Source organism: Ostrinia nubilalis, chromosome 28 (genome assembly GCF_963855985.1).
Source record: "Ostrinia nubilalis chromosome 28, ilOstNubi1.1, whole genome shotgun sequence".
In the NCBI taxonomy this organism is placed as follows: Eukaryota; Metazoa; Arthropoda; class Insecta; order Lepidoptera; family Crambidae; genus Ostrinia; species Ostrinia nubilalis.
The window spans coordinates 4,650,541-4,678,191 of record NC_087115.1 but is presented as its reverse complement, the minus strand read 5'-3'; the positions used below and the strand labels follow the sequence as shown (position 1 = coordinate 4,678,191).

The window sequence follows — 27,651 nt, the reverse complement described above, 5'->3', positions numbered from 1 at the left end:
CTACCACCACTTCGGGACAACATATGGGCTGGTGTTGAGAAGAAGTGGCGGAACAAACTCAGTCACCTCAACTTTGTCAATCTCTTTTTCAATCAATACTTATACTGGATACTTCATTTTTATTATTATCAGCCTATAGTAATACAACAATGTTCATTTCTCAATTACAGATCACCCAATGAACCGCTCTGACGACGATATGGACCGAAAACCGAAGAACTACGAACAGTGACACCCGACACAAACGCTAAGGTGGTAACGCAAGATGTATCACGCAATTATTTGATCAAATTCATAAATCTACTTCCGAGCAGCTTTTTCGGTCACAAAATTATGTCAAACCCTAAAAAATTATGTCAAATCTCTAAAAATTATGCGAAATTAAAAAGTTTCTTGCACCGTGTATAATGTATACTGATATCAAATTTTAAACAAATTATACGATATTTTTTTAACAAAATCAACACGTTTTGAAAATAAAAAAAATGTATTCTGAGATTTGTGAGTTAATTAGATTTATAAAAACACATATTTGATGGTTATTTAATTATGTCACCACCTTCATTCTACAAATATGTTGGTATTCTTTGTGATTCGGAATTGTTACTTTACATAAACATATCTTGCATAGTTCGTTTTGAGACCAATATTTGTAATGTGTTCTGTCTTATAGCGCCTTATTTGTCAGCGAAATGTACAGTTAAAATGATAATATATCGAATAAAAATATTGTATGTATCATTTTGTCTTACGTCACCTTAAAATTTTGAAAAAAATGTGATAAACAAAAATATTCCATTTTTGATTAGTGGCTGAATAGGATTTTTTTATGTTTAACCATATCTATGTATGTTTTAAAATAATAATTATATCATCATGTTGAAGAAAAGTCCCATGCCAAGTATCATTATGTCAAAAACAGTTTGACATAATGTTTGCACTTTCTAAATTCACATAAAAATTACGCGATCTTGTCACATTGATTAAATTACTACCAAGCACTCAACAATGACATATAAATATTAAAAACATACATAAATATTAGAATGGAATTGTGTGTTTTGCATTCTGTCTTGCCCGACTACAAGAATTAGTATACGTTTACAAACTTTTGGCATAAATATTTTTCGGCAAATGTAACTTTGCATAATGTTTTAAAAGTATATTTTTCAATATAATATGTTACCAAACGCAGTGTTATATTTGTCGTGTGTGCTTTGCAACTATATGTATGCCAGAAACGACTGAAAATAAAAACAAAATAAAAAAATACATAGGATTAATAAAATGATGTCTGCGACATCAAACTGTTGCAATAAGTAATTTTAATCTGTACTTTAACACTTTTTTGTAATATATTTTTTCACTTTTTTGTTTATAAGGTTGTTTATTTATGTATATTATTAAGGTTGTTATCGTGTTTCGAATACATTCACAAATTCAAATCATACATATTTGGATGGAAGTACAAAAGTAGTATTCGCAGCGATTATAAAAATATACATTGTCTATTCCAATAGCAAAAATTTTCGTTTTTGTCCATCTTATTTATCAATATGCAATATACAAAGCAATGTTGCAATATTTCTTATGATTAGTTCTTATACAATGAATTAACAATTGGGTAATTTGTCATATAAATTAATCAATTCTGAGGCACATCTCTAATTTCGTTTATTTTGGCCTATTAAAACCTGTTAATACAATCGATTTATTCATTTTTTGTTTGCTTTAAAATCACTAATTACTTTTAAAGTAAACATTTGCTTTCAAATTAGTGATTTATGGTTGTACTTGGGTTTTTCAGCCCATATAAAAAATAAATTGCCCAGTTGTCGCATATTGATATTCAAGAAGCACTCTTTGAACCAATCTTTCAGTTTTCTTAGTTGTATTGTAGATTGAATAAAAATATTTTTAATCGGATGTAGTAACTTTTAAAGGACCAGCGTTTTTTATTTTTTTCTGAACTGGTCTTTTAGATATATGCTACGTTTAGATCTGTAAGTTTAAATGTAAGTTTGCAGATTAAATCTTTTTCAAAGACAACAATTTGTAAAAAAATATACACAAACTGTATTTAGTTCTCTTTTTTATTTAACCCTGTTTGTTGTCTTTAAAAAAATGCTTGTAAGATAAGATTAATAAATATTTATAAATGTGGTGCATATGTTTTTTAAACGAAATAGTATGACAGCTTTTTACGGCGATTAAATAAATGAAGTAAAAAATACGAAATGTTTATATTTATTATTAAGTAGGGACGGGTATGCATTTCAACTTAAGTTCTTTGTATATCGAGTTGGTGGAAGGCTGTGGCGTATTTTGCCGGCGAAATAGTCTTTGTTTGCAAAATAAGTAGTACAATTTAATTTGCACAAGAACATTGATAGGTTGATCCAAATTGTAATTATGCTAAATCAATTTATACGGAAATATAAAAGTACTAAAGAGTTTGCGCCCAGTTGTCGCCCCCATCGAATTTACTCGCCAGCGGCGCCAACTGGTGCACAAAAATTTGAAATAATAAATAATTCGACAATACTACTAAAACTACTACTGATGGATTTAAAGTAGCAATAGTAAACTCATGTCCTTTCTAAAAATCTATAAAATTTGAAAATAATGCTACTAAAACTCAGAATTTAGTTCTTTTTACTTGGTACTAAATAAATATTTTTATTTTCTTCCTTTTTGAATGTTTGATCTCAATAAATCGCCTATCAATGATTCTTTCTACATCGATTTAAAGGTATATTCACAATGCTACGAGGGCTGACATTGTGAACTCATACAGATGTGAATACACCTTCACTCACCTTCTTATTAAGTTGTAAGTTGTAAAGTGGAACAAAGCAGTACATTTTCTACTTTATTAAAAAACTTTTATCACAAATAAGCCCGTGTTTTAAAACGACTCAAGCATGGATTTCAATTTGAAGAATTGACTCACAAATAAATACATTCTTGAGTTAAGATTCGTACTTGAGTATCGTTTTGTGAAACGGGTCTCATGTATATGACTTTTAAATCTATACAGTATAAAAATACTGTGATTTAGGATTGAAAAAAAAGTTATATACAGAGTGTTTGAAGTGTCGTTTTACTTATGTATTTCGCGCTCGTAGATTTATATCGTTTACCACATAGTCCGGCAATGTAATATATTATTACATATTATTTCACCTGTGAAGGTTACTTCTTAGGCTAGATAACATACTTGTAAGACTTAATAAAAAAATTATGCGAAAACTGAAATATTCGTTTTTATTTTCTCTCGAAAAAGGTATGAAGAAACCCTGTTACTCTTGTAAGTGATATTAGTAGAAAAAATAAATTTAAATACGCACTAATAAGAATATATCTATATTAAAAAAAAAGAAAAATAAATCAGTATTTGCAAAGTACCAGTGAATGACTTCTTGCAACGTCTTAAAAATATTTTTTGTGTTAAGATTTTTACTTTAGTTCTGGAAGCCATGGTATCTTTTTTATTGTATTTTTTTAAACTAGGTAATTGTACTAGTTAATTGTAATTATAGTTAAAAAAAAACATAATAAATAAAAATATGATTAATGTTTATTCTTTACTAAATACTCATTTCTATAAATTAAGTCATTAAACGACGAAACCAACCACGTGGTACCCCCACCATGCCACTTTGCTTAGGCACTCCGTATCGAGTCAGTCATTGTCTAGCCGTCGGACTGAGCACATCGGTGCTGATAAGTGTGCAGTGCAGTGTGTAATAATGTACAACCCGATCGAGAACTTGGCCTTCACTGGTTGGGTTATTGGCGGTCAAGCTGTAGATCCTGGCTACACAGGAGTTGCAGCGGTGGGAATAGTCCCGTAATCCGATCGAGAAACTTCGTACCTCGCTGGAATGCGACTCTCCCTCGCACTCACCCGCGGTCGCCCCGTCCGTACCAGAGCGGAGATGTGACGTCACGGCCGCCAGGTGCGCAGTTAACTCGACTGGGTTATAAAGGGACTATTCCCGCCTCTCGTTTCCACCGCTGCAACTCCTGTGTAGCCAGGATCCACAGCTTGACTGCCAATAAAAACCATAGCGTAGTGTACTGTGGTTTGGTGTAGTGTTCGATCGTGAGGAGTTATGCTGCTGCAGGCCATACCCTCGGAGAAGAAGAGAAAGGTAAGTTTATTCAACTTATAATTATTATTTTATACAGGGTGAAATTGCAAACAGTTGCCATTTTTTTTAATAAGCTCTATAACTTTATCGTAATTATTTTTAATAGTTGTAATTTTCGAGTAAATTAAAGTTTAATTCGTGGGTAAACCTTACCCGATTAAGTTACTGATTCTAAGTCGCTCCTAAAAAATTTGCAACTGTTTGCAAATTCCTCCTATATTTATTGTATACTAGCTGACCAGGAGAACTATGTACCGCCTTAATATTTTTCTTTTTAACGAACCTTTTTCTCACCATTTTATTCCTTGATCTACGACAAAAATTTCAAAACCAAAATCAGCCAAATCGAATCAGCCGTTCTTGAGTGTATTAGAACTAGGTACCAACTTGGTATTTTCTTAGGTAAAAAAAAAATAGTAGGAGGAGAAAAAATTAATAGAAAAATCATAATCGAATAAAAGTTATTTATTTAAAAAAAAGCAACTACACATTTCATACATAATCCCATACAATCTTATTCTACTTGGCAGTTATACAGTATGCATATTTTTATAAATAATACAAGTATGACCTCATTATTAATCTTATACAATAAGGTGGTCACTTACCAAGTGCACTCGCGTGTAATGTAACAATTAAATAGATTTTAATTAGTTTTTTTATTTTTAAATAAGAAGTTTATAAAGTTCTATTTGAACGATTTATTTTATTTTATTTTATTTTTCTTTAATCAGAAAACCACAGCTCTTTATAATAATAATACAAACAGGTATTTTTATGATCCTATTAAAACACGAAAATCAAAAACAAAATTTACTTCTTCATACAAATTGTAACCACCAATAGATAGAAGTGAGCACAAGATTCATAAAACTGTACTTATAATAACATACTATAATTGTGCAATTAACATTCAATTAAATTTTAAGAAACTTATAAAACTCAAAACTCTAAACGTTTGCGTTCTATTCTCTGGCATTGATACATTACACGCGAATGCTCTTAGTGAGTGACCACCTTTACATAAACTTACCCTAAAATTTATATGGAGTGTATAATTTTTTAAAGCTTAGCAATAAAATGATTAGTAGAATGTGTGGAAGAATTTTAAAGTTATTACATTCTAAGTGTCAATTTTAGTCTAATTGGAAGTCTTAAGCTTGAAAAAGACTTGTGACATATTTACTTTAACCAAAATCTTAAGACTGCCTTCACATTAGGGGCGACAGAAGCGCGACAGCGGCGTTTTTATAATGTGAAGGCATCATCCGCTGTCACATAGTATGAATGAAATTATCGGCAGGGCGTCTGTCGCGCGTTTGTCGCGCTGCTAAAGCCGCCTAAATGTGAATGCGCTCTAAATGACAACCATCCTACCATAATAAATTACTTCATTTATTTCATAATAATTCCTTACAAACCTCTACCTACTTCTATTTGTTTTCTGACAGGTTACAAAAGTATCAAAATGCCTATTACAAATAAGAAAAAACATTGTAACTTAATTTTGAGTAGCTTTCTAGGTATTATTAGGGTTCCATAGTCCTGACAAGGAACCTTTATTGATATTACATTCATAGTAAGTATCCAAATATTGCATTAATATAATACTTATTGCTATATTTAAATTAATTACAATTTCATAGCACAATTTTTTTTATGAAACCATACACATCCTTAATGTTTTCCCAAAGAGTACTAACAAGTCATTTTATTATCAGTTTTCATCCCCTTTTTGTTCATCCCACGTTCATATTTGCCTGAATCGCTATCGCACATATTATAGTTGTATGAATAGATTGAATTTTTTAAATAATATGAATTTTTACTCCAATATCTATACTCCCCTAATTCATATAGGTAGTGCTGAGGCGCGGAGTAGAAAACATTTAGGCTGGTTTTAGAATCGCGCTGACCGTTCGCTGATCGTCGGCGCTGACTGATCTATATGTATGTAATTGAAGGGAACGTTCCTGAGTGACGCTGACCGCTCGGCGCCGACGCTTCATACATTTCGGCTGTCAGCGCTGACGGTCAGCGTGCGTCAGCGTGACTCTAAAACCAGCCTTAATATTATCGCTACAGTTCTAAATAATAATAATTCATAACATTCTACACTCTTTCAACCCCCTAACTATACTCATCCGACATCCCCCTAGTTCTTGCGATTTTTAGGGGCGGAGGGGAGTGGGAAGCATTTTTTAATAATAATATTATCTCTACAGTTCTCAATATTATAATTCATCCCATTCTACACTTTCATCCCCCTAACTATACTTACTACACCCCCCAATTCATATGGTGCTGAGGTGCGGAAAATTTTATTTTTCACGCCATTGACTTTACCGTTGCGCATCTTAAAAATTGTATCCCAATTTGTATATTCATCTCTCCACTTCTTGCCTTCTTATGATCATAAGTAACAATGTTCTAATTTTTCACGCATACGCATAAAATTACATTTTATTTTCATCACATTCTAGTTGTTCATCCCCCTAACTATACTCACCTCATCTCCCCCCTAATTTATATGGTGCTGCGGCGCAGAGGGATTGGGAAGTATTTAATAATAATATCTCTAGTTGTCTACGAGATTTAAACAGTTAAATTTTCACCCTATTCTACAGTAATTCATCCCCCTAACTATATTCACTTCGTCCCCCCTAATTAATGTGGAGCTGCGGCGCGGTAAGGTAGCATAGTACATATTCGGCATAAAGTAAATATTTTAATATTTTACGTACTTATCTCCATAATTCCTGTTTCTTCCTCCATCTCGCATCTTTTATTTTTCTTCCCCCTAATACTCACCCCACTCCCCCCCAATTCTACGAGATTAATGCCCGTTTTCACCATTAATTCTTGTTAATTGTTACCATAGGGGTCACTTAAAAATTAGGGATTGATGGTGAAAACGGGCATTAAACAGTTAAATTTTCATCCCATTCTACAGTAGTTCATCCCCCTAACTATACTCACTTCGTCCCCCCTAATTCATGTGATGTTGAGGGGCAGAAGGTGGCGGGAAGCACCGCACGTGTTCGACATTAAGTCTTAAATGTTTAAAATTTTCACGAGTTTTGGCTTTACCGTTGCGCATCTTTAAAATTTTATCCCAATTTGTATATTCATCTCTCCACTTCTTGCCTTCTTATGATCATAAGTAACAATGTTCTAATTTTTCACGCATACGCATAAAATTACATTTTATTTTCATCACATTCTAGTTGTTCATCCCCCTAACTATATTCATCCCACTCCCCTTTATTCATATGATGCTGCGGCGCGGTAAGGTAGCATAGCACATATTCGGCATAAAGTAAATAATTTTATTTTTTACGCACTTATCTATAATTTCTATATTTCTTCCTTTCTCTCGCATCTTTTATTTTTCTTCCCCCTAATACTCACCCACATCCCCCTAATTCATATGGTGCTGCGGCGCGGAAGAGATTGGGAAGTATTTAATAATATTATCTCTAGTTGTCTACGAGATTAAAATAGTTAAATTTTCACCCCATTCTACAGTAGTTCATCCCCCTAATACTCACCCACATCCCCCCTAATTCATATGATGTTGAGGGGCGGACGGAGGCGGGAAACACCGCACGTGTTCGACGCCCGCTCGCTCGTCGTCAGCGGATATATGTCTAGCTAGCACGCTGAAGATCTGCGAGTTGAGCACTTGGAAACGACGGATGCGGTCCACCATTCTTTTGAGGGGCTGTAGGGATATAAATTTTGGTATAACTGTTTGTTTCAAATCAAATCATTTATTGAGTACTTAGGCCCATTCCAGGGTGCTTGTACAGTACTTGTACTATGTTATTTTGAACTTAATTGGGTTAAAGTAAACATTATCGAAGTTTTTCAAGAAAAATATTGCAGAAAAACAGAAGATTTAAAAGTGGTAATATTGTTATTGGAACTTGCAAAGTATCAATAATTTAAGACACAATAGTCGTTACGCTTTCAATACTATCAGGCCTGTTCATCTCCGCGAGTTTACATCGAAAACAAAACACGCACGATGGCCCACCTACAGGATACTATTCGACAAGGCCTCACATACGAGCGAACATTGACTCACGCACGCGTATTCTTGTGTATGATGGAAGAAAATAAAGCAAATGGTGTACTAAATACTGTGCAGTATTTAACTGCCTAAATAACACTCTTGGCGCAAGCGGGTAAAATGGATCATTTCTTATGTAAAGTAAAGATTAGTCAATAACTTACGATGCCCTTGACCAGCTCATCCTTCCCATCCACCCGCTGCACCCTCAGGATGTGGTAGCAGAAGTCCAGCGCTTCGAACCGCCGCTGTTGCCCCAATAGAGCGATGATGGTGCAACCGGCCCAGTGGAGACCTTCGCCGAACAGCTCCCTATGAACAATGGTCACCATTATTAAAAAGTTTTTTTTTAATTTGTTTATCAGTAGCTTCCCCGCGATTTCGGTCTAACTGAAAGTCTAAATTCTATGACGCAAAAACAAGAATAAGAACTATCCTTTGTTCTTCCCTGGGTCTCAAACTGTATCTATCAAATAAATCGACAATGTCACGCGGGCAAATCAGCGGAAAAAAGCTAGTATAAAATATACTTTCAAATTTCAGGTAGTTTGTTTCTCTTTCGTTTTAAGTTGCGATCTTCCAGTGCCTTATTTTATTATGAACATACATATACATGGGTGTTTAACAAAAAAATATGAATATGTTCCTCAGGGAAAAATTACAATCCTAAAGGTGAAAGAATTTTCAAATCGGTACAGTAGTTTCGGAACCTACTTAATACAAATACAAAAATAAAAATCTTTACTCTTTCTTTATAATTATTAATAAAGATTATTATTAATGAAGTACAGTCACGGAATGAAAAGGTTCGTCAGTTTTCAAATTGATTCCTTCAACGAATCGCGAGCACATATTACCTTTTGAAACTATGTTACAGAATAATCTCGAGTTAGAGAAAATAATCTTTAACTGTTCGTCAGTAAAGTTCAAAATTATTTAGATCAAAATTGTTTGACGATTTAACTTGTCAAGAAGATTATTATGATTGATAAACTAAAACCTTCTTGTTGGTTCAACCTGCCATTATTATTTCTATTAAATAAAAAAAACTATTGTCAATTGGTCAATGTCATCATTGCATTGCACTGATGGGATAGAAAAATAAACAAGCAAAACCTTATTCGTTAGCAAACGTCATATTTATTTAAATGTTAGCAGCACTGTTTCTTGCACTGTTATGTTGGCAGGTTTGACTCTTACAGTACCTAGTGCAAGCGAAAACCGACACTAAGGTGACGAACCTTTTCATTCCGCGACTGTACATAAAAATCCAAAATCCTCAGAGATGTAGCTAAATAGACTCATCTGCGAACAATACAAACTAAAACTTGTACAACCTAGCTCTTGGTTTAGGGTTTATAAAATATTATTTAGACAGTTACTCACTCAACAGTAAACTGCGTATCGCCAACTGGGATGCAATACAGGAACTGCAGGGCCGACCACAATCTGCGAACAAAAGGTCAATTAAATTGGTTACTAGCGGCCGCCCGCGACTTCGCACGCGTATTTAGTTTACCCCCGTTCACCCCTTTAGGGGTGTAGTTTTGTAAAATCCGTTCTTAGCGGATGTCTACACCCTGTAAAAAACCTACTTTGAGAGTTATAATTTGAGATTTCGTCGTGCGCAATCACCTGTGGAAATCGACAGTGTCGTCGGTGTGTTTTGAGCCACTCTTCAAAGGGGTCCATTATGTAGGGGTCCCTATCCGAGGGGCCATTTGCTCACCTGTGGAACGCGGCGGTGTCGTCGACGTGGTGGGACAATCGGGGCTCATGGGGTCTAATATCCCAACGGGATACTCACCCTTGCAACTGTCAAGAGGCTACTCGGCATCAACTGTGTGCGACGGAAGTCACTATCTAAGGGGTCACTCAGGGCTTACTACTATGCACTTGGGAAGTTAGAATTAGAAGTCGCTTACACAGCAAGGGAGGTCACTGATCTAGATACCACTGTAGGGGGTCACTATGGGCTCATCAGTGCGCTGGGGGTCACTATGGGCTCATCTGTGCGCTGGGGGTCACTGTTGGGGGCCACTTGGGTCTCACTAATGTGACGGGGGCCACTATAGGGGGTCCAATATCAAGAGGTCAACTTTCTGGGGTTCCAGTATCCGGGGGTCCAATATCCCGGGTGGGGGTCTATTATTCGGAGTCCAATATCGGGGGTCCCCTGTGTGGGGGTCCAATATCTGGGGTCCTCGGGGGTCCAATATCCACGGGGCCTGGGGGTCCATCAAGCGACTCACCTGTGGAACTCAGCTGTATCGTCAGCGTGTGGCGGCGCGTGGTGCGGCGGCGCGGCGGCGGCGGGCCACTGCGGCGCGGCGAGGCAGGCGCGCAGGCGCCGCAGGACCACAGCGAAGAGAGACAGGCCGCAGCACAGGCGCTCGCGGGTTAACAGATAGGGGACTCAGATCTCTAGTCACTATCTAGGAGTGTCACGGGTCACCAGAATGTGACAGGGGTCACTATGGGCTCACCTGTGCGTTGAGGATCACTGTTGAGGACCACAGCGAAGAGACAAGCCACGGCACAGACTCTCGCGGGTACACAGCTAGGGGACACTGATCTAAAGGGCCACTGTTAAGAGGCTACTTGGGATCAACTGTGTGCGACGGAAGTCACTATCTAAGGGGTCACTCAGGGCTTACTACTATGCACTTGGGAAGTTAGAATTAGAAGTCGCTTACACAGCAAGGGAGGTCACTGATCTAGATACCACTGTAGGGGGTCACTATGGGCTCATCAGTGCGCTGGGGGTCACTATGGGCTCATCTGTGCGCTGGGGGGGTCACTGTTGGGGGCCACTTGTGTCTCACTAATGTGACGGGGGCCACTATAGGGGGTCCAATATCAAGAGGTCAACTTTCTGGGGGTTCAGTATCCAAGGTGGGGGGCCAATATTGGGGTCTATTATCAGGGGGGTCCAGAATGGGGGGTCAGAGGGTCCAATAAGGGGGTTCCATGACGTGGGGTCCAATATCCGGGGGTCCATCAAGCGACTCACCTGTGGAACTCAGCTGTATCATCAGCGTGCGGCGGCGCGTGGTGCGGCGGCGCGGCGGCGGCGGGCCACTGCGGCGCGGCGAGGCAGGCGCGCAGGCGCCGTAAGACCACAGCGAAGAGAGACAGGCCGCAGCACAGGCGCTCGACTAGCAGGCGGTTAGTGGTCACTTGGGCTCACTCACCTATTCAACTGTCCAGGGAGCTACTTGTTTCATCTGTGTGTGACAGGGATCACTATCTAGCTAAGGGCTCACCTGTGCACTGGGGGTTACTGTTGGAGGTCACTAGTGTGACGGGGGTCACTGTAGGGGTTCACTATTGGCTCATCTGTGCATTGGGGGCCACTTGGGTCTCATGGGCCACTTGGGTCTCATTAGTATGATGGGGGTCACTGTTGGAGGCCACTTGGGTCTCATAGTGCTATGGGGGTCAGTATCTAGGGGGTCAGTCGGGACCCCAGTGCGGCGGGGGCCACTAGGGTCTCATCAGGAGCCATCATGAGGTGGGGGTCCAGTATCTGGAGGTAATGGGGTCCATGACGTGGGGGTCCAATCTCAGGGGGTCCTCGGGGGTCCAATATCCGGGGGTCCTCGGGGGTCCAATATCCGGGGGTCCTCGGGGGTCCAATATCCGGGGTCCTCGGGGGTCCAATATCCGGGGGTCCTCGGGGGTCCAATATCCGGGGGTCCTCGGGGGTCCAAGAACGACGATTTGTAAGAACTATTTATTAGTCCAAACAAATAAAGAAATTTTGACTTTGACTTTGACCAATATCGGGGGTCCCCTGCGTGGGGGTCCAATATTCACCTGTGGAACTCGGCGGTGTCGTCGGCGTGCGGCGGCGCGTGATGCGGCGGCGCGGCGGCGGCGGGCCACTGCGGCGCAGCGAGGCAGGCGCGCAGGCGCCGCAGGACCACAAGAACAGGGACAGGCCGCAGCACAGGCGCTCGCGAGACACAGAGGATACTGACCTCTAGTCACTATGCGGGGAGTGTCACTAGAGCGCGACAGATGTCACTAGGGGGCCACTTGGGGCTCACTTAGGGCGATGAGGACCCACTCGAGACTCCATCATCAGTGTGCGCTGGGGGCAGCTGATGAGGGTCACTATTGGCTCACCTGTGCGCTGGGGGTCACTTTTGGGAGCCAATTTGTCTCATTAGTGCGACGGAGGACACTATAGGGGGTCCAATATCAAGGGGTCAACTTTCTGGGGGTCCAGTATTCAGGGTGGGGGGGCAATATTGGGGGTGTATTATCAGGGGGGTCCATAATGGGTGGTCGGCAGGTCAGGGGGTCCAATATTGGGGATCTATTATCAGGGGGGTCCAATAACGGGGGTCCATAGCGTGGGGGTCCAATATCCACGGGGCCTGGGGGTCCATCAAGCGACTCACCTGTGGAACTCCGCCGTATCATCGGCATGCGGCGGCGCGTGGTGCGGCGGCGCGGCGCCGCAAGACCACCGCGAAGAGAGACAAGCCGCAGCACAGGCGCTCGCGGGTTAACAGATAGGACACTGACCTCTATTTACTAGCTGGGAGTGTCACCAGAGTGCGACGTCACTATCTAGGTGGCCGCAACACAGATGCGAGCGGACACAGCTAGGACACTGATCTAGAGGGCCACTATCAAGGGGGCTGCTTGGGCTCACCCATATGCGACAGGGGTCCAGTATCCGGGGGTCCAATATCAAGGGTCAACTTACTGGGAAACCAGTATCCCGGGTGGGGGTCCAATATTGGGGGTCCAGTATGGAGGTTAGGGGGTCCAATATCAGGGGTCACTGTTGGGGCCACTTGGGGTCTCACTAGTGCGATGGGGGTCACTATCTAGGGGGTCAGTCGGGACCCCAGTGCGGCGGGGGCCACTAGGGTCTCATCAGGAGCCATCGTGAGGTGGGGGTCCAGTATCTGGGGGTCCATGACGTGGGGGTCCAATAACCGAGGGTCCTCGGGGGTCCAATAGTTGGGGTCCAATATCCGGGGGTCCTCGGGGGCCCAATATCCGGGGTCCTCGAGGGTCCAATATCCGGGGGTCCTCGGGGGTCCAATATCCGGGGTCCTCGAGGGTCCAATATCCGGGGGTCCTCGGGGGTCCAATATCCGGGGTCTTCGGGGGTCCAATATCCCCCCCGGAGGTCCAATAGTGGGGGTCCAATATCCGGGGGTCCTCGGGGGTCCATCAAGCGACTCACCTGTGAAACTCCGCCGTATCATCCGCATGCGGCGGCGCGTGATGCGGCGGCGCGGCGGCGGCGGGCCACTGCGGCGCGGCGAGGCAGGCGCGCAATCGCCGTAAGACCACCGCGAAGAGAGACAGGCCGCAGCATAGACGCGGCTAGGGTACACTGATCTAGAGGGCCACTGTATAGGGGACTGCTTGGGCTCACCCATATGCGACAGGGTTCCAGTTTCTCGAGTCATCAGTATACACTGACTTCGTGTCACTATCCGGGAGTGTCACTAGGGGTCACTATGGGCTCACCTGTGCGCTGAGGGTCACTTTTGGGGGCCACTTGGGTCTCACTAGTGCGACTGGGGTCACTATGGGCTCACCTGTGCGCTGGGGGTCACTGTTAGGGGGAGGGGTCACTCCATGGGGGGCCAGTGTCAGGGGTCGTATGTGGGGGTCCAATATCACAGATAAGGGTCCAGTATCTAGGGGGGGTCACTCCATGGGGGTCCAGTATCCCGCGTGGGGTCCAATATCCCGCGTGGGGGTCCAATATCCCGCGTGGGGGTCCAATATCCGGGGTCCAGTATCCGGGGGTCCAATATCCCGCGTGGGGTCCAATATCAGGGGGGTCCAGTATTCCGCGTGGGGGTCCAGGTCCAATATTAATGGGTCAACTTTCTGGGGGTCTAACATTGGGGGTCCAGTCCGCTCACCTGTGGAACTCAGCTGTATCGTCGGCGTGCGGCGGGGCATGATGCGGCGGCGCGGCGGCGGCGGGCCACTGCGGCGCGGCGAGGCAGGCGCGCAGGCGCCGCAGGACCACAGCGAAGAGAGACAGGCCGCAGCACAGGCGCTCGCGGGTTAACAGCTCGCCTTCGCGCGCTAGCTGGCTTTGCTGGAATTGAAAATAGACAAGTTTTAGGCGATTAAAATTATCACACTGCACCGCGCTCCGCCGCGGTACGCGGGACGACAGATTTAACCTTTAACTATGGACGTCGGGTCTCAGAGGCCCACCCCCCTTTTCAATTTCTCGGTTTAAATACCTTCCCGCCACGTACTGCTCTCGACCATCTCAGTAGCTTCAGTTTTAACTGTGTTTGGACCGAGGAGGCATAAAATCGCGTCTTCCGGCACTTATTACGTGAGTAATAACCATCCAAAATTTTATCGGGGTCTGGGAGACCCGATGACTATATTTTCCATACAAACATACTTGTATGGATGTGACTTGTCAACTAGAATTTTTTTATAGTATATCATTAGAATATGTTGTAAATTGTTTTAGTTTAAGAATACATAATGGTAGAAAGTATCTGAGTACATCAGCTATATTATTAGCCCAACTATCTAAGTAACATTCCAGAAGTAAGGTTTTACTTGTAGACGATCCTTCTTTTGAGTTTAGATGTCTTAGAAGGTACCATTGCTGCAGATTCCGATTCTGAATGGTGTATATTCTGCCTATCAAAGCTCTCAGAGAAAGATGACACATGCCTGTAGAGATAATTTGTCTTTAGTGTTCTAGGCCACTGTTTATAATTTAACCCTTTTTTAACCCTTGTCAAAATTTTTATTTTATGTCTTTCAGAAATTCTGTTTATATTTTTATGTTACACGGTTATTAATTAGCAAGGAAAAATATATTAGTTTGATTTATTATTTATTAATCGACTGTAACTATGGAGCCTATATGTGATGCCAAGTCAATTAACACTGAAAAATGTCTATGTTTTTTAAATTTGCCAAAAAATAATTAAATAATGATTAAAAATTGATTACATTTACTACTAGATTCTTTATTAATAGTTATTAGATATATAACAACTCTTTGATAAATTCAAACTGGTTCAGATATGAAATTACGAAGAATTTTAGATAGGGGTCTGTGAGACCCGACGTCCATGGGAGTGTGATTATTTTTTCACGACTATAGTTAAAGGTTAATCATTGTATGCAAGTACCACAGTTTGTATAGAAAACACGCGCGGCACAACACACTGAAAACGCGTCTGCGCGCGGGATTCTTTATCTGTAGCCACGCGGACCGCGGCGGAACGCAGTGCAGTGTGATAATCGTCTTATAACGTTACCGCGTGATAAAATGCGTTGCCGCGTTTGACAAGTTATTTCCATTAGCGTACCCAGCGAGGGACAGGAGAGTATACTAACTCTAGGCTAGCTATAGAAAATGTATGAACTCGCCTAAGACCCAGAACAGACGGTGAAACGCAACTGCAACGAAACTGCAACTGCTAGTTACTTTTGAGTTGCATCTAAGTTTCTGCCATAGCGTCCGTTGAGAGACCACACATGACGCGACTAGGTTGAAAGTTTCAAACTGGTCGCGTCATGTGCTACAGTCGCTTTAAAGGAGCCAAGTCAAACGATCTGACGTAAATAATCTCCCAAGGCCAAAAGCTGGGTATGACTTTCCTCCTACTAAGTCATCGGACGCGGCTAATCAGAGGACGCATCGATGTGAACACATTGCTGCAACTTCGTATTCGACAACTGATCGCCATCGTGCACGCTATCGCGGACGCAGGCTGAACGACTTGGTTTGACTGAAGAATTAAGTCAGTCAAACCACAGAATAATAACAGGCCTGTTCATCTCCGCGAGTTCACATCGAAAACAAAACACGCACGATAGCCCACCTACAGGAGGCGATTCGACAAGGCGTCACATACGAGATACGAGCGAGCATTGACACACGCACGCGTACTCTTGTATTATGGAAAAAAATAAAAAAATACTGTGCAGTATTTAACTGCCTAAATAATAATAAAAACACACAATGTACTTTTTTTAAGTTGCCTGAAGACACTGAGAGGTAAATAAGTGGTTATTGTTATTCATGATAATTCATGCAAATTCATGTATTTCTTCCGACATTTTCCGCGATTTGGCACTTCACGTCACACATTAGTTTGCCGAAGTTCGCCGAGCCAGCTATTGTCAATTATTATAGGTGTCAAACAGGATAGGGTCTTTGCGCTGGTTTTCGTCCAACTATCGGAGTTGCCAACTTTGTGATCTTAAAATACCCTTACATAAATGTATCATATTATTTTATGTCGTTCGAGTGCTCATAAAGGCAGTCAACTAAAGTCCATACTGCAACGCACACACAATCCGCACCGTAACGTAAACGCCTTGCCTCGCCGATGACAGCGCGCGAAGGGCAATGACAGCTCGCAAAACACTGACGTATATCAATGTCTCATGGACTTGGCGTAACTTTTTAAAATAAACGTACTCGGTACATTACGCACACATTTACACGCATTATAAATATAAAGGCACTGGGTCTCTATCAGAAGGAACTCTAGGGGTGGAATCTCCATGGGCGTGAGTTAACGGGCAAGGAGATAATATCTTGGATGGTTGACAACCACTTTTCCTACAATTTAACGTTCCACCAAACTCAACACGCTTTCAAAGATAACCTCGCAGCCGCCTGCTCACACTTGACATGACACAACTGATTGACAGTTATCTTTTTCTGCGCATTAGTCGGGTGTTACGTTTAGGAATCACAAACCTTCCGCTCTACAGATTTATACAGATAACATAATATTAAGATTGGTACTATTAATCATCAATAATAATTGCAGCATCTGTGTCCGGCGCCGACAAATACATACACGATTTAAGAAAACAACATGGCCGCAATATAGGCAATCAGCTGACAGGTATTTGTGTGTGTGTGTGTGCGTGTAGTTGTCAGCTGATTGCCTATAAATATGTTGTTTTCTTAAATCTTGTATGTAGGTACCTACTCGGCACAAGTCAGGTAGTTAGTGACGTCACATGAAAATGTTGCCAGAATGAGTACTGACCAAACATTATCTATTTCTTTTTTTTATACATCACCAGGGGTAAGTTAGAAAGAGATAAACAACTGTTTGTCATTAATTTGTCGAATTTTTGTATAGATCTATATTTCCTCTCCACTATTACCTCCATGCCACAAAAGGCGATACGTTGTTGATCCCTTTCCGAGTTGATTTGCCTGCTATATGACCTGAGCTATGCTTTAAAAAAATGACCCTTAGTCATCTAAGATTCAATTTTGTATGAAGAAGTTTAATAAACACTTAAAATTGTGTTTATAATGCTATCAATTAGACATACGTGCCAAAAACTTTTCCTGTCAGCACGTTTTTTTTCTAGCGCGATGATTTCTGCAATGTACCGGTGACCGGTGTATGGCCGCGCATTTACGTAATTTTTTGGAACTCACTACTTTTTAAATTACATTTTCATTTAGGTAGAACTGTTGCTTAGGCATTATAGATTGCAACAAAACTAGCGCGGGATGGCTACTGCCTTCTGTGAATACAATACTTTGTATTCAAATTTTACGCATGTGTTTATGGCAGCTCAGTGAAATGGACGAAAACCGAAGTTAGATAGAAAACCAGCACAATGACCCTACTTTCAAAAATTAATATTGCGATTTTATAAATCACTTAAACAACTTTATATTAATTTGCGGTACGAAGTACGCCGGGACAGCTCGTAAAACAAATTCATTATTTACATATTACTAATTTATCAACTTTGTTCATTGTTAGTTCATTAGTTGTTCGTGTTTCGTTTGGGTTAGACCAAGAGCCGAATGCAAAAAATAAATGTTACTTAATTATATTAATCCTACAAAAAACGGACGGACGTGTGCAAGTCTAATAGCCATATACTTGGTTAACTCATTTTAAAAAGTGCACAAAAACGTTCTATGTTCAGACAGACTATATTATTATGACGAATCTATAAGGGTTCCGTTTTTGCCATTTGGCTACGGAACCCTAAATACCGTATCAAAATCTGTTGCATAGTTTTAAAGATCTAAGCATACATAAGGACAGACAGACAGGAAAGCGACTTTTTTTTATAATTATTACGTAGTGATGATGGGCATATAGACCAAATAAAGACATTTTGATTTAAGGGGGGGACATCGTAAGAGCCATTCACATTTTTATCAGAAAGTTAATAAATTAATACACCGTGTTACTTTGCATTCTTGCCATATTCACAGAGATAAAAGTAGGGACCAATACCTGTTATTTAAGATAAACAAGAGACTCCCATAAAGAAAGTACACTGAGTTTTTAGTAAATTTGGTTTTGCAGTACAAATTGGAATAAACCAATTTTGTCTCGCACTTTCTACAGGTGCAAGTGGAATAAACCTAGTGGGCGTGGCCTAGTTCTTATTAATCTGTGATGTTTTATGGCTCTGGGTACCAGCCTTTTTATCCAGTCATAATAATTATTTTAAAATACTGTTCAGTTGATTTTAGATTTTCCTTTCTACTCTGTTTCTACTTTACGGGCTTAGGACCATCAAAAATACGTAATAATTATTAGGCTTTTAATTAATTTACAACATTGTTCCCTATTTTTAAAAATTAATAAATTAAGTATGAAATGAAATCACCTTATTCACAATTAATTATTTATTTATGAGTTCCTACTTACAAAGTTTACGTACTGCGAAGCAAGTGTTCAAAGTGTCCTCCGTTCTGATGAAGGCACAGTCTAGCACGGCGAAGCGTAGGTATTTCGCTTTAGTTTTCGCAACACATAAACGTTTTGTCTCACAGTTTCGCTAAAGCAATCCTTTCACGTAACACGTTTACACTTTTTATCTCTTCTGCGCATACCGTCGTTTCAAGTCACTCCAAAAATAATAGTCCATTGGTGTTAGGTCCGAGGATCGTGGTGACCAAGCCACTGGACCCCCTCGTCCAATCCACTGTTCACCAAACGTATTATTCGCGCACTTGACGTCCTTATTGTGGGGGAGCACCATCCTGCTGGTAGTAGAGCATTTGGTGTAACGCTAAGGGTACGTCATCAAGCATTTCATTTAAGACGTCTTGCAGACACTCCAAGCACCATTTTGATTAAATTATTCGTTGTTTGAATACACTTCAGTCATTTTTGTATTATTTATAACGTGATTTGTGATTGATGGATTTCTCAGTTTTTTACAAAAGTGTCAAAAAGACATTTTAAAGACAATAGATTGCAATAGATATTTAAAAATACAATAAAAAGTAAAAAAGTCTCCATCGCCATCGCTAACATAAGTGATGTGCATGCGTTACGATAGTTAGTGATGTGTTTAACAGATTGTCGATAAAATAAAATATTCAAAATTAAAAATCAAAATTTTCGGGCATTATTTTTTAACGGATTTGTGTTCAGTATCAGTAATATAGTTACCTCTGTAAATATGGCAAGAATGCAAAGTAACACCCTGTATATTTAGGTTTTTGAAATCTAAAACAGCCAGGAAATCAAAGAGGCAAACATGATACCTTTGTGATTTTATAGGAATTTTATTGTAAAACACGGTCATATTAAACTTTTATAAAAAAATCCAGAGGTAAATGTTTTTTTTTTCGAGAAAATTTTTTCTAATCGTGTTTTCGAAAATATCATCCCATCACACATACGTTCTGTAATACATAATATTGAAAACAGTGCGAAATATGGTCAATTGCAGTTTTCACATACTAAGGGCCCATAATGAAATTAGTAAAATGTTTGTTTATGTAATAAAATTTGGTTTGAAATACCTACTGAATTGAATTTTTATTTCTTACTAGCTTTTTGGCTTCGCCCACGTAAAATAAATTGTCACAGTTATGTGTGTTATAAAATATTTAGGTGCTAGCTCTTACACTATATAACTGGCGGCCGCATGTAACTGCGCGTTGCCGCGAAGAGCAGTGAATGCAAGTGTGGTGCGCTAGATGGCGACACAGTAGCTTCTTGTAGCAGTCAGCCCTATGGGTGCCTATGGCATCAAGACAGTACCGATCACTGACGTATGTCAACAAAACGGTGCTCGACTCTAAGACAAGCTAAATTACACCATATTGTTGATGACATTGAGCATACATTTTTTTGAATACCTTCGCGAAGAAAAACTTCTGTACGTAGTACTTATTATTATTCTGTGATAATAATAAGTACTACGTACAGAAGGTTTACTTCGCAAAGGTATTTATGCGTGCAATATGGTGTAATTTAGCTTGTCTCAATAATCAAGCACCATTTTGATGACAAACGTCAGTGATCGGTACTGCGCCGAAGCTATATGGCTGACTTCAGTAAAATGATGTGTGACATGAGGTGCCAAACTGCAGAAAATGGCGGAGGAAATACATGATTAAGCATGAATTATCATGAATAATATTAACCACATATTTACCCCTCAGTGTCTTCAGGCAACTTAAAAAAGTAAATTCTGTGTTTTTATTATTATTTAGGCAGTTAAAAACTGCACAGTATTTAGTACACCATTTTCTTTATTTTCTTCCATCATACACAAGAATACGCGTGCGTGAGTCAATGCTCGCTCGTATGTGAGGCCTTGTCGAATAGTATCCTGTAGGGTGCCATCGTGCTTGTTTTGTTTTCGATGTAAACTCGCGGAGATGAACAGGCCTGGTCAAACTCACAAAGTGCAAATTCTGTGCGGGCCGAACGCCGGATTCGTCGCGTTATTTAGTTTAAGAGTTGGCGGCAGACGATGGCAAGACGCGTGGGCTCTTACTGACCTTGGCGGTCCCGAACTTGTCCACATTGGGCACGATCTGCAGCGCGGCGTACTTGGCCTCGAGTCGCTTCTGCTTGGCCTCGGGTTTCTCGCCCTCCGCCGCGAAGGGACGCGGCAGAATGTTCTGGAATGGCGCCGCGTGGAGGAGGTCCGTCACTTCTTCTTGACTCAGCGCCTGGAGAATAAGAATTAATGGATAAAGACACTCTGATCATCATCATTTCAGCCATAGGACGCCCACTGCTGAATATAGACCTCCCCCAATGATTTCCATGTTGATCGGTTGGTAGCGGCCTGCATCCAGCACCTTCTTGCTACGTTTATGAGGTCATCGGTCCACCTTTTGGCTGGACGTCCTACGCTGCGCTTTCCGGTACGTAATAAACTTTGATAGATAGAAAGTATTTATTTATCTCTATACAAGTTACAATAATTACAAGTTATCACATGATGAAATATGATATTAAGGTCATTTTAAACTGAATACGGATAAATTCATTCAAGAATTGAAGTCTGCTACACTGGACATTCTGTGAACTGTATATTTTGTGAACTGGATATTCTATGAACGGGACATTCTGTGAATTAGCTATTCTGTGAACAGGTCATGACTGATTTTTTGCGTCCTCAATATTTTGTGAAATTTCTGTGAATTCAGAATTGGATATTTTGTGAACTGGACATTCTGTGCTGCCAAAATAAAGGATATTTTATGATTTTTCTACAATGTAATATGTAAACCTCAATTCTTTAGAAATTTCCATCGATGTAAACAAACACTTGTGCACACAATTACACTATAATACTCACGTTTTCTTAATATCATACACATTATTTCACAAGCTCATGAAACCAACTTTATTCTCATGATGAAACAAATATGAAATCTAACATTGAAAACAAAATATTTTAACAAAATATTTGGATGGTGAAAATTTGTGCTTCATGTTAAAATGTCAAATCGACATTTGACGTTGAAATTTAGGTCCTATCTCTGGAAAATCTGTAAGTCATAGACAATATCCATAGATAATAATCTGTAAATTTTATCGATTTTATTTCAAGTATTCAATTATTTCAATTACCAATACTTTGATAATTTTAATGTAAAATAAAATATAAACGAGGTTATATTCAACAATGTATTTTTTCTTCATTGAATGCAACAACACACTTTGCGAAGAAGTCTTTGAATTCAGCCCCCCTAGACAAAACGTACTTTTTGATCGAATCAAAAATCGAATCCGTCAAAACTCTATACAAAAAAGGGGCTTTTCGACTGGTTTGCGATTATAATTTGCACTTTGTCTAGACCCACAGCTTTATTATACAGACGAGTGTCACATAAAAAAGGCATTTCGACCACTTTTCGCCTGGTTTACGATTTTATTGTACACTTTAAGAAGATCCTATTTTGACGATCACATTACTGATCACAACATCAATCAGAAGAGGGATTGATCTTAATAATTATACAAACGATCTTTAAAAATCTAATAATCGTCTGTTGCAGTCCGTAAATGACATTTACAGAATTGCGATTAACGAGAGATTTTGTCGCATCACTAGTAGATCAACTGACATAGACTAAAAATTCATCAATGTCAGTTGGCCATATTTGTTTACATTTAGGGAAATTTCTAAAGAACTAAGGTATATGTGATATTACCTGTTCAATGAGCATGCAGAACAGTATAATGTTCCCGAGCTCCCTGAAGGCGTGGAAGAGCTCCGTGCGAGCGTCTGGGTACTGCACTATGTCGGTCAACTGCGCGTGATAGTACCCCAGCACACCTGGAATAGACAAACACATCATTATCATTTATTCAGCCATAAATAAATAAAATAAAATAAATATCCTTGGACTTATACATATTGAAAACCAGCGCCGTGGCCTTCGTCACCGTGGGCCACGGCATATGCTGAGTGGGGTCCCGTTGCAGTGGGCATCTTGTTGGTGAATGGGTGGCACTGCTCAGTTTACTCTTGTTTTTATTTTTTCTTCTGCCATTATTATGTGCCACTGTCATGTCTATGTAATTGCCTGTATTTGTGTGATGTCCATTGTAATAAATGTATCTTTCTTTAAAAAAAAAACATTTTATACTGCGCTTCTAGTCCCAAACTAAGCAAAGCTTGTACTATGGGTACTAGACAACGGATATAAACATACTTAAATACTTTTTTTTTTGTAAATACATACTTATCATACATAGAAAACACCCAGTCCAATACAAACAAATAAATGTTCATGCACACAAATGTTTGTAATGTGCGGGAATCGAACCCGCTACCTCCGGAATAGTAGTTCGTTTCGAACCACTACACCAAACGGCCGACAAACCGATAGGACGTCCACTGCTGAACATGGTTTTGAATAATTTCGTTGCGGGTCCAATGATAGTTTAACTTTCTCCCGGACAAACTTGACCTTAACTGTCACGGTTATTGGTCACTGGGGGCTCAAGGGGCTCGAAAGTCATATTATATGGACACTACGGGCTCAAAGTTCCATATTATAGGGACATTGGGGGCTCAAAAGTCATATTATAGGGACACCAGGGGCTCAAGTCATATTATAGAGACACTACGGGCACAAGTCATATTATAGGGACACTAGGGGCTTAAAGTTTCATATTATAGGGACTCTAGGGGCTCAAGTCATGTTATAGGGACACTAGGGGCTCAAAGTTTCACATTATAGGGACTATAGGGGCTCAAAGTGACACATTAGGGACACAAAAATCGCAGCCCTAATACCACGTAATATTAGATCCAGATGTAAGGCACAGCCTTAATATTACGTACCGTTAGATCCATAGTCGTACCGCGGCAGCTTGCAATGCCGCGGCATGGCGGCCTGTAAGGCTCGCGTGAACTGAGCTAATGTCCCGTGCAGCAAGCCGCGTGCAACGCCCAGAAGCTCAAAGACCACCATCGCCACGCCTTGGTAGCCTAACAGGCGGACTAGCGCGGGACTCTAGGGACTCGAGTCACATTATAGACTCAAGGGGCTCAAGACACATTACAGGGACTCAAGCTCGCTTCCACCTTCAGCTTGATCATCATTTTCCATCGGTGAGATGCAAGCCAAGAGTTTCCTCGTAGGGGATAAAAAAAACTAGCTGGATCCACCAGGGTTTTGTAGCAAGCGAAATGCAACACTAAACTTACTTACCGTTAGATCCATAGTCAAACTGCGGTAGCCTGCTCCAAAGTCACACTCTAGGCACTCTAGGGGCTCAAAAGTCATACTATAAGGACAGCAGGGGCTCAAGTCATATTATAGGGACACTAGGGGCTCAAGTCATATTATAAGGACACCAGGGGCTCAAGTCATATTATAGGGACACTAGGGGCTCAAAAGTCGTATTATAGAGACACTAGGGGCTCAGTGACACATTAGGGACCCAAAAATCGCAGCCCTAACACCACGTACCATTAGATCCAGATGTAAGGCTCTCGTGAACTGCGCCAGGGTGTTGTAGCACTCAAAACACAGCCTTAATATTACGTACCGTTAGATCCATAGTCGTACCGCGGCAGCTTGCAATGCCGCGGCATGGCGGCCTGTAAGGCCCGCGTGAACTGAGCCAATGTCCCGTGCAGCAAGCCGCGTGCAACGCCCAGAAGCTCAGAGACCACCAGCGCCACGCCTTGGTAGCCTTGGATCTACCAGGGTGTTGTAGTAACGCAACACTAAAAGTACTTACCGTTAGATCCATAGTCAAACTGCGGTAGCCTGCTCCAAAGTCACATTATAGGGAGTCAAGGGGCTCAAAAGTCATACTATAAGGACACTAGGGGCTCAAAAGTCGTATTATAGGGGCACTAGGGGCTCAAAAGTCATATTAAAGGTACACTAGGGGCTCAATAGTCATATTATAGGGACACTAGAGGCTCAAAAGTCACATTATAGGGACACTGGGGCTCAAAAGTCATATTATAGGGACACTAGGGGCTCAAGTCATATTATAGGGACACTAGATGCTCAAGTCACATTATAGGGACACTAGGGGCTCAAAGTGACACATTAGGGACACAAAAACCGCCTTACCATTAGATCCATAGTCGTATCGCGGCAGCTTGCAATGCCGCGGCATGGCGGCCTGTAAGGCCCGCGTGAACTGAGCTAATGTTCCGTGCAGCAAGCCGCGTGCAACGCCCAGAAGCTCAGACACCACCATCGCCACGCCTTGGTAGCCTAGCAGGCGGACTAGCGCGTGTAGATGCACTGCGCCTACAAAACCTGTTGAAACATTTAAATATATTTATTATAATCATCATTTCAGCCACAGGACGTCCACTGCTGAACATAAGCCTCCCCCAATGATTTCCAAGTCGCTCGGTAGCGGCCTGCATCCAGCGTCTTCCTGCTACCCTTTACGAGGTCGTCGGTCCACCTTGTGGGTGGACGTCTCACGCTTTTCAGGTACGTGGCCTCCACTCCAGAATCTTGCTACCCCATCGGCCGTCAGTTCTGCGTACTATGTGCCCTGCCCATTGCCACTCCAGCTTGCTAATCCTTTGGGCCAGCGACTTTAGTTCGTTGACAGATCTCCGGAAACAGTTACTGGTTGGGTTTTTATCGGCGATCAAGCTGCAAATCCTGGCTACACAGGAGTTGCAGCGGTGGGAATAGTCTCGTAACTTTGTGAACATGCGCTATGACAAAGTATCTATCGCGCAAGTCTGCTCTCTCCAAAAACCGAGATAAAATCTATCCTATGTTTTATTTGAGATTCAAAATCTTTAACCAATATTAACATTATAAACGTAGGGCATTTCAAACAAAAGTTAGAGAAGTTCTTATCTATGAAAATAAATAAAAATACATGAAAACTCACCGTTGTACTGCGCGTATTGTGCCGAATAAGCCAGCGTGAGTTGCTTGGAGCCCCACAGCAAAGCGTGGCCCGCTTGCTGAGGTCGCTCCCGTTGCACGCCTGCGGCGAATTGTAGGCCGCGGCACTTGACGAACCTGCGACACACGGCTTAGTGGCTAATGTGGCTTAAACAGCACAAAATGGATAGTGGCTTGGAGGGTTTAAAAGGACCAGGGTGGCTCAAGTGGCAGAAATGGCTCAAATAGCGTCTAAAATGGCTCAAAAGTCACTTTGATTGGCTCAAATGGCTCAAACAAATGTCACTTTAGTAGCTTTGTGTATTTTAAGTGACTCAAACGGCTCTCAAGACATCCATGTGGCTTAAACGGCTCAAGAGCGGCCTAAAGTGTCTCGAGTGGCTCTAACAATGCTACAAGTGGGTCAAGGCTCCTTCAGAGTCGAATAAGCCAGCGTGAGTTGCTTGGAGCCCCATAGAAGCGCATGACCGACTTGCTGTGGTCGTTCCCGTTGAACACCTGCGGCGAATTGAAGGCCACGGCACTTGACGAAGCTGCATAATACGGCTTATGTGGCTTAAACGGCACAAAATGGCTATTGGCTTAGGTTTATCAAGGTGGTTCAAGCTTCACAAACGGATCAAAATCTAAAATGGCTCAAAAGTCATCTAATGTGACTCAAGTCATCCAATATGACTCAAAAGTCACCCATAGTGGCTCAAATGAATCAAACTGCTCAAACGAATCTATCATCATCATCATAACTTTATATTGCTTAAAAAGGTTCAAAAAGCTCGAAAGTTGTTGTATAGGGAGTTAAGGGGTTCAAAAGTCACTTTATGGGGAGTCAAGGGCTCAAAGGTCACATTATAGGAAGTCAAGTAGCCCAAAACTTACATTATAGGGACTCGAAGGGCTCAAAGGTCACATTATAGGAAGTCAAGTAGCCCAAAACCTACATTATACGGAGACAAGGGATCCAAAGTCACATTATAGGGACTTGAGGGGCTCAAAGGTATATTATAGGGACTCAAGGGGCCTAAAACTTACATCATATACAAGGGGCCCAACCGACATTATAGGGAGTCAAGGGGCCCGAAACTCATATAATAAGGAGTCAAAATGCCTAAAATTCTCATTATAAGGAGTCAAGGGGCCCAAAACTCACATTATAAGGAGTCAAGGGGCCCGAAACTCGCATTATAGAGAGTCGAGGTGCTCAAAGCTCACATTATAAGGAGTCGTTTGCCTCCTGTCACATAAAAAAAAATGTCAAGGGGCCCGAAACTCGCATTATAGAGAGTCAAGGTGCTCAAAGCTCACATTATAAGGCGTCAAGGGGCCCGAAACTCACATTTTAAGGAGTCAAGGGGCCCGAAACTCATATTATAAGGAGTCAAGGGGCCCGAAACTCACATTATAAGGACTCAAGGGGCCCAAAACTCACACCATGTGTGTGTGTATAGATGTGTACTCAAAGAATACTCATACATACCTGTCAGTGGCAGCATTGTAACAATAATTCGGCAGGAAGTCGTAGTTCAGCTCCCAGAACACGTGGAAAGCGATCCGGCCGTACGGGGCCAATACGCCGTGGTCCGATTCGCGAAGGATTGATTCAAATTCATCCAGTGTTAGGTAGCGACTGAGCAGCTTGTGGCAGAGACGGTTTACAGTCAGAAGCCACGGCCGGCTCGAGGGCTGGCCGCGACTGGTGGCGATGAAGTGGCTCAAACGACGCCAGGTGGCTCAAGGTGCCCAAACGGCACTAGGGGCTCAAGTGGCTCAAACGACGCCAGGTGGCT

The 27,651-nt window shown here is 41.5% G+C and overlaps 2 protein-coding genes across 2 annotated transcripts in view; one reads left to right on the top strand and one right to left on the bottom strand.

Moving 5' to 3' along the window:
* LOC135085311 (segmentation protein cap'n'collar-like) overlaps positions 1-3,258 on the top strand; it is a 121,394-nt gene extending 118,136 nt beyond the window's left edge. The window contains exon 23 of the mRNA XM_063980100.1: positions 171-3,258. Coding sequence (XP_063836170.1) covers positions 171-232 — 62 coding nt within the window. The 3' untranslated portion in view covers positions 233-3,258. The remainder of the gene's footprint in view (positions 1-170) is intronic.
* Positions 3,259-7,429: 4,171 nt separating this feature from the next.
* LOC135085310 (cytoplasmic FMR1-interacting protein) overlaps positions 7,430-27,651 on the bottom strand; it is a 46,855-nt gene continuing 26,633 nt past the window's right edge. The window contains exons 20-27 of the mRNA XM_063980099.1: positions 25,851-25,984; positions 25,061-25,252; positions 22,673-22,797; positions 21,005-21,178; positions 14,136-14,317; positions 9,619-9,681; positions 8,397-8,544; positions 7,430-7,881 (exon numbers count right to left, since the gene is read on the bottom strand). Of these exons, the coding sequence (XP_063836169.1) occupies positions 7,720-7,881; positions 8,397-8,544; positions 9,619-9,681; positions 14,136-14,317; positions 21,005-21,178; positions 22,673-22,797; positions 25,061-25,252; positions 25,851-25,984 (1,180 nt within the window). The 3' untranslated portion in view covers positions 7,430-7,719. The remainder of the gene's footprint in view (positions 7,882-8,396; positions 8,545-9,618; positions 9,682-14,135; positions 14,318-21,004; positions 21,179-22,672; positions 22,798-25,060; positions 25,253-25,850; positions 25,985-27,651) is intronic.